General features: G+C 47.7%; 1 protein-coding gene across 6 annotated transcripts in view; it reads right to left on the bottom strand.

Annotated features, from left to right (window-relative positions):
• The window catches only part of NTRK3 (neurotrophic receptor tyrosine kinase 3), a 239,082-nt gene that overhangs the window by 101,722 nt on the left and 119,656 nt on the right, over positions 1-17,704 (bottom strand). For all 6 annotated transcript variants that reach the window (XM_026074065.1, XM_026074089.1, XM_026074100.1 and 3 more), the window contains one exon: positions 17-205. In XM_026074065.1, coding sequence (XP_025929850.1) covers positions 17-205 — 189 coding nt within the window. The remainder of the gene's footprint in view (positions 1-16; positions 206-17,704) is intronic.

The raw sequence follows: 17,704 nt of genomic DNA, 5'->3' as shown, positions 1-17,704 counted from the left end.
TGGGCCGGGCACTTACACGTGTCTGGCTTGTGACAGTTGTGACCTTGTCGGAAGTACTGGGGGTTCTCAATGACAGGAATACGGGTCATGCCGATCACCACTGTGTCCGGGCCAGCGTCCAGGGATGAGGGTGTCGTGATGCCGTGGTTGATGTGGTGGAGGGGACTGGCAGAATCCTCCTCTCCGCTGATCACTGCCACAGGACCTAAAAACATCACACACATATCCGTCACACACAACCAGGGAAAGGAGACCCACTGGCCCTGCTGACTGTGTAGTACTGATTGCTGCATTTACAGACCGGCAATGGTTTATTACCATCCCCTGGACAAGATGAGAAATACTGGAGCAGATCCCAATCAACTCATGTTACCTCCCACCACCACCGCAAATGGCAGCATCTCCACCCTCTCCTCCGTGCCACAAAAAGCTCAGAGCACCAAAAGACAGGCAAGAAAGCATCAAGAAAAATTAGCTGCCTGAGATGGAAGTAATGGGGATCCTTCCACCACTCCCTAATGTCTCTGCCTCCCAATAATTGTCTTGCTGCTCTCACCAGAGCAGGAGCTCAGAGGGAGTTTCCCCAGGGATGAGCTCAGCATCTTGCTAGCACCCCCCTCTCCAGTGCTAAGGGGAATCAAGGACTCCCAAGGCCAGCAGGAAGAGAGCCCCCAGCAAGATACAGAGAAGACAGCACCACAGGCTTTAAAGCTGAACTATGATAAACCCAGGAGATTCCTTCCTCCTTGTCCTCTCCAATTTGTCTGCCACCATCTCAAGTACTTCTTAATTCCCAATTCCCCATCTGTTGCTTGCTCACAGGGCTGCGTTATCAATCCTGCCACTCCATCAAGCTGAAGGACCCGGTGGAGAGGTCTCGGTTCTCCTTCCACACTGTCCCCCCACACGAAGCACCAATGACTGCTGCTGTGATAGAAATGAAGCGGTCGCCGGTCCCCTGCAGCCACCTCCCCACCCATGGGTGCAAAAGAGCTTCCTGTTCCCAACACGCCTCAGCTTTCACAACCAGCTCAGCCAAATGTTGCCCCTCTGGGACCCGTCCACGTGCCTCCCCAGATCCCCTTTCTGTGAAGCAGGTCGCCGAACACAGCCCGCAAGGATGAAGTCGTGCTTCGTAGCAGCGCCGAAAGCACGTACACTGATCTGCCTCCTGCAGACAGTGACCAGGAACCACTATCCTGGCTCCTTCAATCGCCTACCTAAACCATGGCTCCTTGCACCTGAGTGAACGCACTAAGAGCACCGCCACTCTAATCCACCACTCTAATCTTTCCCTAAACATGAGCAGGCTTGTTCCTGTAGGTAAAATAAAGTTGTGAAGGAAAGAGCAACTATACCTGAGAAGAAAGGTTTGCATCCCACTTACAGAGATAATTTACAATATTCAGCTATACCCCAATTTTAGGATTATGCTTTATTTTATTTTTAGAACTTCTAACTTCAGCCTTTGCTATCAGCTGCCAAGGCCAGAAACCTCAGGGGACATCAGAGATTAATACAATTCCCCACTTCCATTTATTCTCATATATCCCAGAGGTCCCAGCTGCCAGCCCACAGCAGCTCCATACAAACACTTCCATCACAAGGTAAAACCTTTTAACCTGTGCTGCAGCCTTTTGTGTTGCATAAACACAGGATCCTGAGGAGCCAGGGAACAAGGGGATCACACTGTAACTTTCCGGGAGGACCTCCTTTTGGCAGTCGAATCAAACACAATGCTAAGTTCAGACGGGAGGAAAAGCATGGTCAACTAGAGATGTTCCCTTTCTCCCTTCTGGAAGCTGCCTGGGGCTACCAGCAGATCAAGCAAAGATGAACAGAGATGCTGCACTGAGATTCAAGCCTATTCAGAGAGGTCTATCTTTTACCTGCATTGCATAGAAAATGCCTCTCTCCCATCAGTAATCTATTTCTAATTGCACAATTACTTTATTACGTAGGACTAGCAACAAAGAGGGGAATCTTCAAGTCATTTTATTCTCCAGAGCCTCTGAGAGGACATGGAGAATACAGGCTCCGTGCAGTCATTCTGACTGCATTAATCTCATCTAAAGGCTATTCATTTTTGAGACTTCAAGTATTGTTTGTTCTTCCAAGTGGGATATAATAAAGTTATTGGGTAATTAGTAGAGTCCTGGCAGCCATGACAGGTGTTTTAGTCACAAGAAAAAAAAGTCTCTGCCTTTATTGTGAATTCCTTCTGGCAGGTTCTTGCTTTTTTTAAAGTTACTCCCAGGGCCCACATGACTTCCAGCTTTTGAGATGCAAAGGCAAAATTCAGCTCTTGCTGCAAGATGCCTCTGTTGGGACTACATACATTGTATTTCTCCAAACACAAAAAGTAAACAGGCAATTTTGGTTTGAATGACTTTTGTTCTTTCTTGTCAATTCTTTGTATGCAAAACAGACAGTCTGGGTTTTGCATGGTGCGTGCATCTCTCTTCTGCCATATTCTGCGCTGATGGACAGCCTGACTGCAGTGGGAAGGGGTGACCTCTCCATTTCAAGGTGCAGGTCACAAAGCATGCCACAAAAATATCAGCTGGATATAGACTGGTATAATTTATATAACAAGAGATCATAATGACTCCCCTGCTGTGGAGCTGTGGGAGAGGCTACTGAGAGCTTATTGCTTTCCCTAAGCAGCAAAGATATTGCTTCAAAGAAAGATCATGGGGTGTCCAACAGGGCAGTGTGATGTGAAAGGCCTTTCTAGTGAATGAGGTCATCTATGCTGTCCTCTGCTCTGAGGGCAGAAATCACACCTTTGTGGTGAGGAGTGAAGAGGACATCACCCGCAATGTTAGTACCAGAGGGAGATGTTTGATTCTGTGGCTGCCCATGGGACGTATGCCAAGCTGGCATGGATCCTGGGTACACGTCTCGGGGTATCGCAGCGCCTTGCTAGCACGTAACCCTTGCTGTCCGCACAGCAGCTCCTCATTTTCAGGGAACACAGATCACAACAGGGGCCCAGTGGCACAGGCATGATAGAAGCACAATGGCTACATCCAAAGGAGCAGAACACGATCAGGGAGGCTGGGTACTTGTGAAACTGAAGTTTAGATGGCAATTTCCATGTCAATAAACAGATCCAGAGTTTGACCTCCTTTACACTCATCTGCTTTTTTTTCTGCAGCTCAGTTCTTAGGAGAAGAGTTTTTAAATGTGTTATCTCTAGTTTCATGCCCCAAAGCTGTCCAAGATCTTAGACACAAATGTACATTTCTATGGGGTAAGATGTAACCACGTCTTAGCTCATCCACAGTCCATATCTGCACTCTCAGTGCCCAGGGAACAGGGGTGCTGTGAATTGATTCAGCCTTTTACTCATCCAGCTCAAGTCAATGCTGCTAAGCTTGGATATTTATAAAATGTACCAACCCTCAAAAGCCTCAGAACTAAACTCTGATGCTCCATGACTGTCTCAATCTCTTCCCATTTCTGTAAAAACAGGAAAACCCAGGAACTGCCAAGACTGTTGCAGTCAGGACACCATAGGGATAGTATACCAGTATATTCTATCATTGCAATAACCTGGGGATAGTTTACTGCCTCTGAGCACATTTCAGTGTCTTGAAAAGAACAAAGTAAACCACATTCCTCCATTAACTTTTTTTTTTTTTAATGTTGTCCAGATTTCTACCAACTTCTGTGACACCATCATGGCAATGGTATAGCTCTTGTGTGTTCTTTCATGCCCATCTCTTCTGAGTGGTCAGAGTTGAGATCCAGCCCCCTCTAAGGCTACAGCCACTCTGTCGCCCCTCTGAGATCAAGGCTAGCATTGGACTTGCTGCACAAGCCTGAGAGACAAACTCTAAAAATATCATTGATATCAAGTAGTCACCAATCACTTTTATAGGTTTGACTATTGCTCTGACTCTCAAAATAGGTAGTAATCAACAACTCCTGGAAATAAAGCAGCTACCTACACTTCAACCCCTTTAATCTCTCTTGGTAATATTGTATATTTTTTGCTGCTAAGTAGGTAAAATGGCTTTATCTGGAAGAATTCTAGCTGGCTTCAGCAGTGGATTTTCCAGGTAAGGTTAAAGGAAAAAATGGAATTAAAAAAAAAAAAAAGAGTACAGATTTTAAGATTTAGGTTCATCTTCCACTTGACAGATGAATGGGCAGAGGGACATAGGAATGAACCCTGTTTTGTACCATAAAAATGCAGAGTAATAGTCTGGGGCAGTCTGGGCTAACTCCTGATATACCACTCTATAAACTTTAAAAAGAATGTAAATTATTTTGAAGCTCCTCTGAAATTTAAAATCTAAACAGTGATGCAGCAGATGTTTCTGTGGATAAATCAACCTGCACTATGGACAAACATACTGTGAGCATTAACTATAAAGAGAGTTTATTTGTTAATATTTTAAAGAGCCTGTGTATGTTCTGAAAATCAAAAATATCATAGGCTCTGCCATGGCTCATGGGCACCAGGCAGCAGGAACCAGCAGAGAGCCAGGGCAGAGGATGAGGGAGCCTGGGCTGGGGAAGAGCTCAGGTCCTGAGCAGCCTAATCGGTGGGATGGGGCCACACCACTGCCAGGAAAGGCCAACGGAGCCACCAGGGCTGTGCCATGGCTCCAGTTAGCCTAGGAGGCCCTCCCTGCGCCCTGGTCCTGCGCAGTACGTACCCCAATTGCAGTTACACGCCCATCTGCAGTCCTGGTGGGAGAGTCAACTGCAGTGACCACAACATCAGGAACTGAATGAATCCGCCATTATCCAAAGAGCAGTGAGGCAGCCTGAAAATGCTGCTTTTGGAGAAATGTTACAAAGACGACCTCAAATTGTCTCTCTTCTCTTCCACACCCATCTACATCCAACTTCTTTTTCCAAAGAAATGCGCCCCACTTGGGCATCACTGTTCCCAGACTCACCTCTTCCCTCGTGTCTCCTCCAGCCTCCTGTCCAGGCTATCCTCCTTCCATGTCTATCCTAGCAATGCTCTGGTTCTTGTCCTTCCTGCTCTGCCTCTATCCTAATGCTATCACCTCTGCTGCACAGCTGCTGAGCAAGTACTTTTCCAGATTGCCCTGAAAGCTCTGCTTTTTAGAAGATCTCCTGTCATTCTCTATTCATCACTCTTCCCTGTGGCTAAACTTGAGTTCAGCTTGGTACTTTTGTTCTTCTCCTTCTTTATCTGGAAGCTCTATCAAATAGGATATACATTTCAGTCCATGTCTGTAAAGGGCCTGCTGCATCCACAGTGTTATATGGACATTTGTTACTTAAGAAAAATGAAGCAAATAATAATAAATAGCTTGGGGAGCCCCTGTTTGCATGATCATATCATAGTGGTAAATTATTTACCAAGGCTAAGAGCTATACTTTCTGATAAAACACAGGCTCAGAAATATAGGGTACTTTATAAATAACCACAGATTTAAGAAGATAAGATAATGGTCACTTCATACACATCCATAACATAATGAATGCTCCAAGGCATACAGGTGAAGAACAACAAAAACTCCAGCTTTCTATCTGACGGTAACCTCTCCAAAACAGCAAAAATGATTGAAGGTGTAGAAAACATGACCTCCAAAGGAAAAATGAAAAAATTATGCTTTGTATTGAGGAAAACACTGAAGGGACACATGATAGCAGTCTTCAAATATGTAAAAGGTTACTGTGAAGAGAAATATAATAGCTGTTCTCCATGTCCACTGGGGATAAAACAAGAAATAATAGGTTTAAATTGCACTGAGGGAGATTAAGGTTTGAATGTTTTCCCTAATGCCTAGCAGCACAGATGATTAAGCACTGGAACAGATAACCTACAGATGCTCCAGAGGCCCCAGCGCTGCTGGGATAGGATGGGGAGAGGTTAAAGAAACTTCTTTCAAGGACATTTTGGTTATAAGGGCCTGAGGCTGCCCAGAGCTCCCCAAGCTGTAGCACTTTTCACCTGCAAACAAATAACCCTCAGCAAGGAATAGTTTTTCCTTTTTGATGCTTCTGAAGAAATTCCAAGTACTTGCCTTCCAGTTCCAGCCTGCCTGGTCAATGCAGAAACAGTCTACACTGCAGACAGACCTTGGGCAGCTTCCTAGGCACCACGGATGCCTTTTTCTCCATAGGAACTGGATGTCAAGAGCCTGTTGCCAGCTTTGACTTTCTCAGGCTGAATGGAAAGCACTTGTCTCTCCAGCTTGGTGCAGCCCGCGGCTGGCCAAGTGAACGGGACAGCACAATACCCGGGACGAGGACATAATCTCTTTATGCCATTTCAGACAGGACGACTCCATCCATGCACCAAGCCACATGCTCAGTAAGAAAACAGAGTTGCTTAAGCAGACAGAGAGAAAGCGAACACTCAGGCTGCAGGGCAATTCCTGTTCCCCTCTACCCATGCCTACAGGCACTGTCGTTCAGAACATAATTTTTGATAAAAACTGATCACTGCAAGAGATAATTGTGCCATCCACATTTGACTGTGTAATATAAAGGAGCCATATAATTAACCTACTTAATTAGGAACTGTATATGACCCATAACTAGGAAAAAAAAAGCTCTCCCAGTAAACTGGGTCACCATGCATTGTATAGCAAGTGCTGAAGCAGACCTCATTAAACTCCAATATGTTATAAAACCCCCTCCCCATCTAACTTCAAACCTCTGTTGGCACTTCCATATTTCCCTGATCTTAATCTTAAATGCTGTTCTTCAAAGGGTTGTATCACTGGCTGGCAAGTGGATAATTCCAAAACAGAATCTCTCAGCCTTGCTTTACAATTCAGAGCTATATGTACGCACATACGTATTTACTTACAGCCACAGACAGAAAACTAGCCCCAACCTTCAGCTTATCAGTAAAACCAAAAAAAAGGTGTTAAAAAAATCCAACTTTTTGCTGGAACTGAAATTAAACAATCCCCCAGGGCTGATCTCTGCACCAGCAAGGAAGGGAACTGAAACTCATAAAACAGAATAAGTGAAAGCACAACAAATACAATTAAAAATCTAGCCATGCTCAGAGTGAGATCGCATTTACTGTCTCATAAAAAGAGCCTTGTCCTGTCAGGCAAAAAAAAAAGGAAATCAATTTCTTAATTTTTATTGGCAGATGTGGGCATGGGGCCAAGTAAGTGCTTGGTGCCTGCGAGGCAGGGACCTGTTCGGAGCCAGACTGCCGTGGGCTCCAGTGTGTCCCCCTGCCCCCCTGCAAAGGGAATCAGCCACTTTTTCTTGTCTCCAGGGTTGCTGATTGCGACTGCTGGATTGTTTGTCGTGTGCCGTCTCTTCCCCTGAGCAACAGCCATACCGGAGCTCAAAAGGCATTGCAGATCTCTCTCTAACTTGTACAAAACGGCAGTTTAACTTCAGATCCCTGTAAATCCAACTCTTCCTCTGTGCTTGCTTTTGGCCATCATCTAAACCAAGTCCAAACAGCCTTTCCCACATTCATGAAGTTCAGGTCCTGACCGCAGCTGCCCAGCCTCTTCAGGGTGAGCCCTGTGTCCTCTTGGGCTGCTCCTGCCTTGTTCTTCAACAAGCAGACATCTGTCTCAGCAGCTCTCCAGGGACTGCAACCAAATGCCCTGTCCTCCTTCCCAAATTTCACCCCAATTCATTTGCAAGCCTTGCAGTCATGCAAGCCACAGAATTCACATGAGAAACCCCACAGAAACTGTACGAGCATCTTTGTAGAGAACAGCCACACAGCACTGCTTCTGCTCAAAGCCCGCTGTGCCCGGCTGTGGACATGCCCCGACTCATTGCAGAGCTCACAAAGGTGCAAACCCTCGGACCTGGTCCTCCCCCTGCCAGGCCCCAGGACGAAGGTGCACAGGGCAGTACCTCTCGCAGGGAGCTCTCCCTTTAACCTTCTGGGGAAATGACACATATAAGTCTATAGCTCCGAGCTTCGGAGGGAGACAAGGACTCCAAGATTATACATCTGAGCTCTCCAAACAGTCTCCTCCAAATCCTACCCTCACTCAGCTTCCAGCCCCTCTAGCAGTGAAGCTAGGCGGAAATTGCCAAACAGCAATCAATTTTCCCCTCTCCTGAAGGGGACAGTGGGCCCAGGGCCCTGACCGTCTCGAGGCCCTCAAGATCCCGCTGCGCTTCTTCAGGCTGAAGGGGAGCCAACGCCAGGCTGGCAGCCTCTCCGCACTGCGCTCCTCCTGCCTGCGGTACCCGCTGCCGCAGCGACACAAGGCTCTTCCCCCACCTGCTGCCATCCCCCAGCCTGTTAGAAATTGCAGATACATTATCATACAAAGGGCTGTCAAATTTGTTGTCAGTGGGCGATTCCTACATACATGATCCCTAAAGCATTTGGGGATCTTTCAAGATGAAAGAGTGCCGCCAAAACCCTGCCATTTACTAAAGCCCATTTCCCTCTTTACGTATTGACATTCCCTTCTCTCTGATGTTTTCAGGCACTCCTGGGGAGGAAAGACGGCTGCGCCAGCAGACAGTTGCCTGGTTCACACAGCTCCAGCCCCATCAGGATGTGGAGGATCCCCAAATCTCTCTCAATTCATCCTTGCCCTTTTTTTTCCCTCTCTCAGGTTTATTTATGGAGCTTAGACATGAATCCTATGAGCACTCACACTCGGGAATRGAAACATTAAGATCAAATCATATAAAACATAAAGTCAATGCATATGATGGCACAAATGCATAAATCCAGCAGAACAAGCACAGGAAAATGCTTACAGTAAAAATGACGAGACAATCTGATAATTAAAAAAGGAGGTATCTGACAAGCCAGAGCCATGTGTGACAGCAACTCCAACCACCGTCGGGAAGAAGATAGAGCAGGAATTATGTCTGTGCTCAAAGCTCCCAGCCCAGCCATACCATGGGTCTTCAAATCAGAAAGCACGTAACTAGGAAAAGAACTGTAAACATGTGCTGGGGCTAACCATGAGAATACTTTGGAACTTTCAATCTGAGGATCTTATAGCACTTCAGGTATTGACTAAGCCAAAATCTTCTCCCGCTAAATAGGAAAAGGGTACCTGGAAGTCGCTTCACTTGCCAATGGCAAGATGCTTTCACCACTGAGGTGGAGTGACACAGCTAGTTGGTGGCCCAGGCAACAGGAGAGGAAGCAAAGTGTATTTTATTTGATTGCAGCTGAAGGGAGGAAGACAGTATTTCACCCAGCAATGCCTGTACCGGTATGCACAGCAGCACTCTTCTGCTACCATTGCCAGTCACCTGCCATCATTTCCCCTATCCTGCTTCTTCTGTTTACAGGTCACAAGCTGATTTTTGTGACTGCCAGGTCTGCATGCTCACTGTGGGCTGTGATAAGCCAGTTGGGGTCCTTCTGTCTCATGCATCAGTCACTAGAAAGAAACCTCCTGAGACTGCATCTTGGCATGACAGAGTCCAAGCTAGCAATAGCAGCTTCCAGAGCAATAAAAAGGAAGACAAATACACTTTTGTCAGCAAAAGAGGCTGACCTGCCTTGAAGGCAGGAGGAGAGCGAAGCGGGGAGAGGTCCATTTTACAGTCAGTGGCTGTGATTTCTACACTTTGGGCTCAGTCCACAGATGCAGAGCAGATGCTGGGAGCCTGCAGTAGCCGTGCTGCTGTCCCCAGTGCCCTGATGAGACCAGAGGAGCAAGAGACATGGCATCTGTGTATGGCCAAAGTCCCTTTGTGGCTGCACTGAATCCGTTTTGCCCAGGGTTGAGGCCCAACCCCAAGCTCAAGGCTCAGAAGGGGCTGGTGGAGGAGAGAGAGGATGGGCTGCTGCAGTGCAGCTGATACCAGGCATGCAATAAGACATCAAAACAAGGCATCCAGTGTCCTACTTTAGCTAGCCAAGCATCCTAGCATGCCAGAAGACACAGGGCTGTGCTGAGCCACACACATCTGAAGCCATCAGATGGCATGAAATAGGTGCTGCCCTCTCCCTTGCGCACTTGGTCCCCGTGAGTGCCACATGAACCAAATTACCAAATGTTTCCTGTAACTGAGCCTCCCGCCTTGCCCCACATGAGGCTATAACTCCATTTCTGTTGCTCATCACAGGGCAGGCTTTATCCTGAAGCTGGAAGCTCATTGCCATTCACACCTCCATGCCCAGGTCTCCAGCACCCCACTGTACTAGCTCCTAGAGCTCCAGCCCCTAGCTCCAGAGCTGGGCATGGTCCTGCCTGCCCCAAATCCTCAGCTTACTGCCCATCTATCATTTTTTCCCCCCTTCCTCCTGACTAGAAATTTGCCTCTTATTTTTTAAAACAAAGTCACCGAGCTTTCACCTCGAGGGCACCTTGAACTCCAGAGTGGCGCACGCTTTACGACGCAAGAGACGGGCAGTGGCTGGGTAAAGGCCTCAGCAGTGTCTATTAATCTCTTGGCTCACTCATCCCTATCACAGACACACCGTAAAAATGATATAAGCATTTCATTCAAACGGCACTGCAGAGGGAGTGGGGAGAGCGCACAGGCCGATTGATTTCCACTATGTCTGCTCTTTACCTTCAGGTATAAATACAACAGCAAAATCAATCGGAATAACATCATATCAGCTTTCTAATCTCTTCTGTTTGTAAGATGCGCTTTATATACTGCAGTGTTTCCTACAGCCAGCACACTTGTCTACAGGAGGCCCTCAGCACCTCCTCGCCCCCAAACCTTCCTGCGTGCACAGACAGATGTCACTCCCCAGCAGYTCTGGTGAAAGGCATCAAGATCTTCAGATCCAAAACACAACTTTTCCCTTCTTCCGTAAGGGAAATGCGGAGAGGTCTCTCAAAGTAAGCTGCCTCATCTGTGAAAGAGTTGGTACCACCACGCACTTGCTAAGCCCTGAAGCATGTTATCATGTCCTAAAAAGACACRCTCACCTGCGTGCACCCCTTCCTAAGTGGATGGTTGTTGGCTGTAGTTAACGTACATCTGGGCATGCTTGCATTGCATGAAGCTACGTGGGAGTGATCCCACCAACACGGGACGTGTGTGAGGAAGAAGCAGGCACGTGCTTTTCCCCATTCCGTCAGGAACACATCACTGTATGCCCCAGGGCTCCCATGTCCCTGCTGGTAGGTCACCTCCTGGCTCCCCTCTGGCACCAGCTGGTCTCTTGGGGCGCAGAGCGCCCACAGACTGGGCAATACTATCTGAATGCCTGAGCCCAGGAGGGGGGCTGCCTGCTCAGYGCTGAGCACACACATTTCTTCTCTGCTTTTTCAATTTATCATTAGCCCAAGGCTTTTATCCTCTTTCCTGGCCCCCRGCCACCGCAGCATGAGACTGTGACAAACTGATAAACATTTTAGCTGAGCCCCTGCTCTCGTGACCATGCATATGAAGTACAAGGCTGGAGAAAGGGCTGCCTGGCAAGGCATCAAGGAGCCGTCTTCCCTAAAGTCCAGCTCAGCTGAGCTTAGGGCTCAAGCGATGCTCTCCCCCACCTCGGATCAGAAACAAATATGGCTTGCCTGAAAAGCTGCATTATGGAGAGCAATGCAAAGGTGGTTTAAGCTACCTCTTGGTCTTATTCTACAATTTAGCTGGGCAAAGAACATGCATACATAGCTCATAAAGCTGCAGCATTGCCATCAACACTGTGGCCACCGCTTGGGTTAAAACTTTTGGTGACATGGTTTCTAACTAGCTCACCACTGTCTGGGGCCATTGCAAGCTGAGAAYGAGTGCAAGCTTGCGCATGTTTCTCATTAGGGTCCTTCATCGCCGTTTGCCAGGAAGCCTCCTTCCCTTCCCGTGTCACTGTGAGCGAGCCACGCTCCTGCTACATCCCTTCCCGTGCCCAGGCCRCGCTGAGATCAATCTTGGGCCAGCTTGATCTACTTGGAAAGCTTAACCGCCATGAAAGTAAACCACTTGTCCTCTGGCTCCAATCTCTTACTGAAATTAGTGCCAATGGAAGTGTCACTACCAATTTCATAATGTGATTGGATAGATGCAAAACTGGGCCAAGTCCCATATTCCTGACGGGCCATCAAAGCGATAGGGATTGTGGGTAAGGAGACAGGCAGCCCTGACAGGAAAGGCAAAGACTCGAGATCAATTACCCTGACAAGGCTATCTTTGAGCCACATCGCTTAATGCTGACACCAGYGCGCTCTCCTAGGAGCCTGGATGCCCCTACGCGGAGAAGGTTTATTTTCTCCAGTGGTAACTGGAGACCCTTGGAGCCCAGGGATCTCTGCATCCCCTCTCCAAAGCATCCAGTTTATGAGACTCTGGAGACGCTGAGGGATTTTGCTGTCATTATGGGACATTAATTTTCAGGCCTCCYTATTTTGGTTTAATATTCTGTCAAGATAAAAAATCACGTATTAAAAAACAAATAAATGCCTTGCTTTGCATTACACCGAGGTTTCAAACTGAAGGAATGTTCAGACTCTAAAGTCCATGGCACAACACATTTTATCTTTCTTTGCTTTGGGTTTTTCTTCTTGTTTTTTGGTGTTTTCTTTTTCTTTTTCCTGGTAAAAAAGAGATCCTGCTTGGACCACGAAACTAAGCTGGTCAGTTCCACCATCTGGTTCTCATGCAGTAATTAATAGCACTCATAATTTTTCAAACAAAAATAGTTTTTGGTTGTTGTCTTTTTGTCAGCATTTGACCTTTATAATTTTAAACAGAATTTTTACAAAAACATCAAACAGCCACCGAGGCCGCACATRGCAATGGACTAGATTTGATTCCTGTGGATGCCTCACATGCATAGTCCCTGCCAGCACCCAAGCAACTGGCACTCAGGGTGCAAATCTGTAGACAAAAATTTTTAGAAAATCAGACCCATGATGTTTACTTTCAGATCAACCGATAAATCCTTAAATGGTCAAAAAATAATAAAACGCAACCTTGCCAACCACAGTTTGGCTTGTTTCATTCATGTGTGARGTCAATGAAAATTTAAAACTTCTGCCTCTTTCAGAAAGCCCATCATTTTTTTTCTTCCTCTAAAGACCTCCTTAAGATGATCTCAGGCAGTGATATCGGTCTCTTAGATTTATTCCTTCCTAAGATAAATAGTGCATTTCTTACAGAAACAAAATGTGTTTAAGTTGTGTAATTGTTTATATCCTGAACCTGCCCTTGTATTTACAAGACTCTTCTGGAATATAAACTCCGCAATAGAAATATCCACAAACAAACAAATCCTTTTTCACTCCTGCTCACAAATTGGGAAGAAAAGCAGAGCCCAGGCGCCTGCAGCCTTGCGCGCTCCCCCTGCCGGCTCCCCAGCTCCGCGGCGCTGCCACTGCTCGCAAACGCCAAAAGGAAGAACAGGATTAGGAGTGTCAAGCTTCGCTGGAAGCATGGGGATCAACATCTGCTAATGGGAAAAATCACAAAAGAAATGAGGTTTTGCAGGTTTCCCAGAGGCTGTTGTGGACTATGGTGGGGGGGAAGGAAGCCTTTGAGAGTCTCGACACAGAACTGATTGATAAAAGACCGACACTATTCGGCTTGACTAATATCAACTGCAGCATCAATACACTGGTGTTTTCCAGGATGTCATGTCTTACTCCAAAATTTATGTTCCTTGGTCAGAAAGGTGATGGTTTTGCTTAAAAATAACAGAAGCGGCCACTAGAGAAAGGCTTAGAAATTACAGGTTTCTGGGAGCTGACAACTCATTTGCAAAGAGAATCTCCAGCTCAGGGGTTTCTGCCTGCCTTGCCGGTAACCTCATCGATTTTGGAGAGGGGCCCCATCGACAGGGAGATAAAACACAGTGGGAAGAAAAGGCTGGGAGATGGGAGGGGGAAAGAAGAGAACTTCCCACTCCAAGAACTTGCTGCACTGCTGATCCACCAGCCTAAACAGCCCCTTTAATAAATTAGAGAGCTATTCATTGAAATGGCTTCCTCTGTCCCCACGCTGCCAGTTAATCTGTAATTCAGATAGATCAGTCAGAAGGCAAGAGTCCAGCATATAAAATGATTAATTCCTCCAAGGCCTAGGGAAATTTCACTTTCTAAACAGTATAGCATGCTCCTCTCCTCAATGGTGAGCTACAGACATGTATGCCGCTCCCATCAGAGGTCAGTAGGGAACGTCACTTGCATTTAAATACAAGCACTGGCAAATGCAATGTCTGTCGCTATGTTGTTGGGTTTGAAGTTCCATGGCAGTGACTCTGGCGTAACCCAGGCAGCAAGCTTGTATTGCACCTTCCAGTGTCTTCCTGCTCTCCAACACCCGGCTGGAAACAGCCTGCCTCTTGCCACCACCTGGCTGGAAACAGCCTGCCTCTTGCCACCCTGGCAGCCTGAGACCAAAGCCTGTCCTCAACAGGAAAGGCTTTCAAGACAATAACTTTCATGCAGCAAGACTGTAAACCATCATCTAAAGCAAGCAGCCTAGTTTGCAAAAATGCAGCGTCTACCAAATCCAATCTAGGACCAAACAGGCAGTGGCAGCTGGTACCAAAGCGAGCGCGGAGGGTAGGGACAAGGAGCAGAGCATATCTAATCTCCCAGCTCCCACACAGGAGTTACTGGTACTCCCAGTGCCACTTCTGTCCTTTACAACTTCAGGAGCGAACYGCAGCGCTGGCATGAACAGATGCTGCTACACAGGCTTAGATGATTTGCAGGTACTCAACAGCACCTACCAGAGAAAGGGAGGGATGAGCTTTGAAGGGGGGGAGAGATCTGAAGTACTCACCTGAAAAAAAMCTTCCTGTGCCAGTAGTGCAAGGAAAAGACTGAGAGGAAGCCTCTGGCTAGAAGATACCAATGAAGAAACCATGCAGATGGAGCAGCTTTGGAAAATGACTGAAGGGTGGGAGTTGATCATATGGACGAGCTGCAGTGGGCAGCGGGGAGAAGTCATACACAATTCCACGTGAGACTAGAGGCATCTGAACATGCCAGCCCTGGAGGCCGCAGAATATAARCAAACATCTTTGGATTGCCAGGAGATAGGAGAAAAGAAGGGCAAACCCAACTGAAAAGGACCCTTTAAAGGAAGCAAGAGGTCGGGCATCAAAGTAGTCACCCAATCTGTGGCTGGCCCAAGCAATGGCCTAAGAAAAGGGGACGTTAAGGCAGGCTCTTCAGAGTCTCCTTGCTGATCTGTGGTCCAGCTCCACCTCAGAAAAACCAACAGGTAACTTTTGCAACCTCATTTGCCAACGTTTAAATCATGTGAGGATAAGAGCGATCCCCAGCCAGATCCCTGTCTCCTTACATGTATTCCACATCCTGCCCCCAAGCTACTTCATCAACATCCTGAAGGCTGGTGGGAGGGAATGTGCCTCTTGTTAGTCTGCAAGCCAGGAGGTCAGTGAAAGATGGGGTGTTCGACATTTACCTTCATGACTGATTATGGGGATGCTAAGGACAGCATCTGTCATTTTGCACAAGCAAAGCASCAAGCGCTGTCTCCTTGCCCCACACCCCGTTCCCCCAAAACACATCTCTCGCCTGATGGGTTTGTAGCTCATGACAAGAGACACAACGCATCCAGGCAGGGAAGCCAGATCTGAACAGGACTCCTCCATCTGCACCATCAGAGGGAGCAGAAAAGAGCAAGTAAACAGCATTCTCATCCACAACACAGCAAGCAGAAGCTGGTGGGGGGGGAGGAGGAGGGGGAAAGGGAACAAAATAATAATAAAAAAAAAGCTTGCACAAGGCTAGCAGCTTTCTGGCTGGGAGCAGYCTGTGTCTGCTGAGCTTCAAGCCAAGTGCCCCTCTCCCAAAGCCCACTTCAGGCTGCCAAACTGCCCAGGAGTAGCCCCTGGCTGTGGCAGCAAACAAGCCCGCTTACAAATTCACCTGCCTAGAGGCACCCACAGCACCAGCATCACCCTGCAGCTGGAGGGCCACGAGGAGGAAAGGGGTAGGGCTCACGCACAGGCAGCACAAGTGTGCGGCTGGAAGGCAGCACAGGGCGCTTCAGGCAGAGAGAGCGAGGCGGCGGAGAGCTGCAGTAGCTGAGGCACCTGGACCACGACCAAACAGCTTTCTAGAAGCAGCTATCAAGCCACTGCAGAAGTTGTAGTGGAACGGAGCCACTTTTCATCCTACCTCTCAAGGAAATCATCACTGCTGTTACGCAGACACAATTATGTCTCCAGAGCCTTTTAACTGCAGCTCTTTAGGGCTGAGTGGGCTGATAGAAATCTATTCACAGGGCTGACATTGCACGGCTGGGCAGTGATGCTGTGCCACCAACTCACTGGCTGGGGGGGGGATCAAGAAATAAGACTAGTGACGGGGAAAGTCCCAGGGAATGGCTATAGGCAACATCATGGCCCAAGCAGCATCCCCTTGGGGACTTATGCCAATTCCCTTAACAACACAACACAAAGTTCAGGCCAATTTTTCATCTTATTCTTCTAGAATTTCCTTTTAAAGAAAAATAAAATAATAATACCCCACCTCCACGCCCCTGTTTTACTTTAGTTTTGTGCTCTTCCACTCTGGAGCAACCCCCACTCAAAGACGGATGGCTGCACATGCATGTAAGCCGCAGCAGGGCAACGCAGAGCAACATAAGGCCGTCTCGTCCCCCAACACCCACGTTCTCCATGTAGCCATAAGCAATGCCAGGATCCTAGCACCGGGCAGATGAGAGCACAGGAATGGCTTGGCCATCAGCCTCTGGGACGCCTTGCCAAGTCCGTGTCCGGAGCAGAGAGATGCAGGAAGCTCTTACTGTGGGACCCTTGAACTGCATCGCAGAGCCCTCTCCGAGCTCGGCAGAGCCAGCCGGCTGATGCTTTATCATAGCTGCCATCTGTTTGTTTGCTTTGCAATCCTCTGCTCCTCCTGGCTGTGTTCAAAGACTCCTACCTGCTCTCAGAAAGCATTGCCGGGTCTCGGTAAACAATTCGCAGGCAGGGAGGAGAGTGGGGATGGGGAAGGCAGGGCAGGAAGAAAGAGGGAGAATCAAAATTTAATTAAAGACACTTTTGCTCCAGGGTCTCTGAAAATTACAAACTCATAAATCTCTTAGTAAATGCCCTGAGCGGTTGTTGCACCAGGCCGCCTACCGGTCCCACTAGGAGGGCCATAAAGCGCAAGCACACAGCTCGCCGGCTCCCTCCCTCCACCTTCTTCCTGCAACAGAGGCAACCTTGAGCAGCCTGTCAAGCCCGTGACAAGYGTTTTTGCAACCAGGAGCTATCAATCTGCAGCCCCGTTAGCTGCTCGATGCAGGGAGCTGCTCCTTTCATTCACAGTCAGGGTACGACAAGAGGTGGGAGAAGGCTGGGACGCAGGGATGGGTAAGTCTCTGCAAGAGGAGGGCAGAAGGTCCCAAGGACATATTCTCGGAAGCACCGAGTTCTTAAAAAGCATATTTTCTGATGAAGATGATCAAGGAACAAGGTAAATGAAAAGGCAGATCCAGAGGGATTTCTGCTAGTCAATGCCAATCTCAGGGCACTATAGAGATAATCTCATCTTCCAATAATTTCCTAATTAATCAGCTTCGTATTTTCTCCTGCGGCTGAGAAGAACATTCACCAGAGGATGTGTGATTGCTGTCCAGCCCAAATTTACTTCTCACAAGGGTGATACAGAAGGATAGCTAGCATCTGCTGCCTAACAGCAGCAAGAACAAACTGTTTTAACGTGTTCCTCCGTTCCACCATGCAGCCAGGAATGGACTGAACTTCCAGCAGGCGGGGGAGTCGCGCAGCATTACTATATTTAAACAAAGCTCTCCGTACAGTCTGTAGTAGTGCTACGAACCAAAGCGTGTCTGACAG

This window comes from Apteryx rowi, unplaced genomic scaffold, assembly GCF_003343035.1.
Source record: "Apteryx rowi isolate R43461 unplaced genomic scaffold, aptRow1 scaffold_11, whole genome shotgun sequence".
Classification (NCBI taxonomy): Eukaryota; Metazoa; Chordata; class Aves; order Apterygiformes; family Apterygidae; genus Apteryx; species Apteryx rowi.
This window is presented reverse-complemented; position numbering and strand designations above follow the sequence as displayed.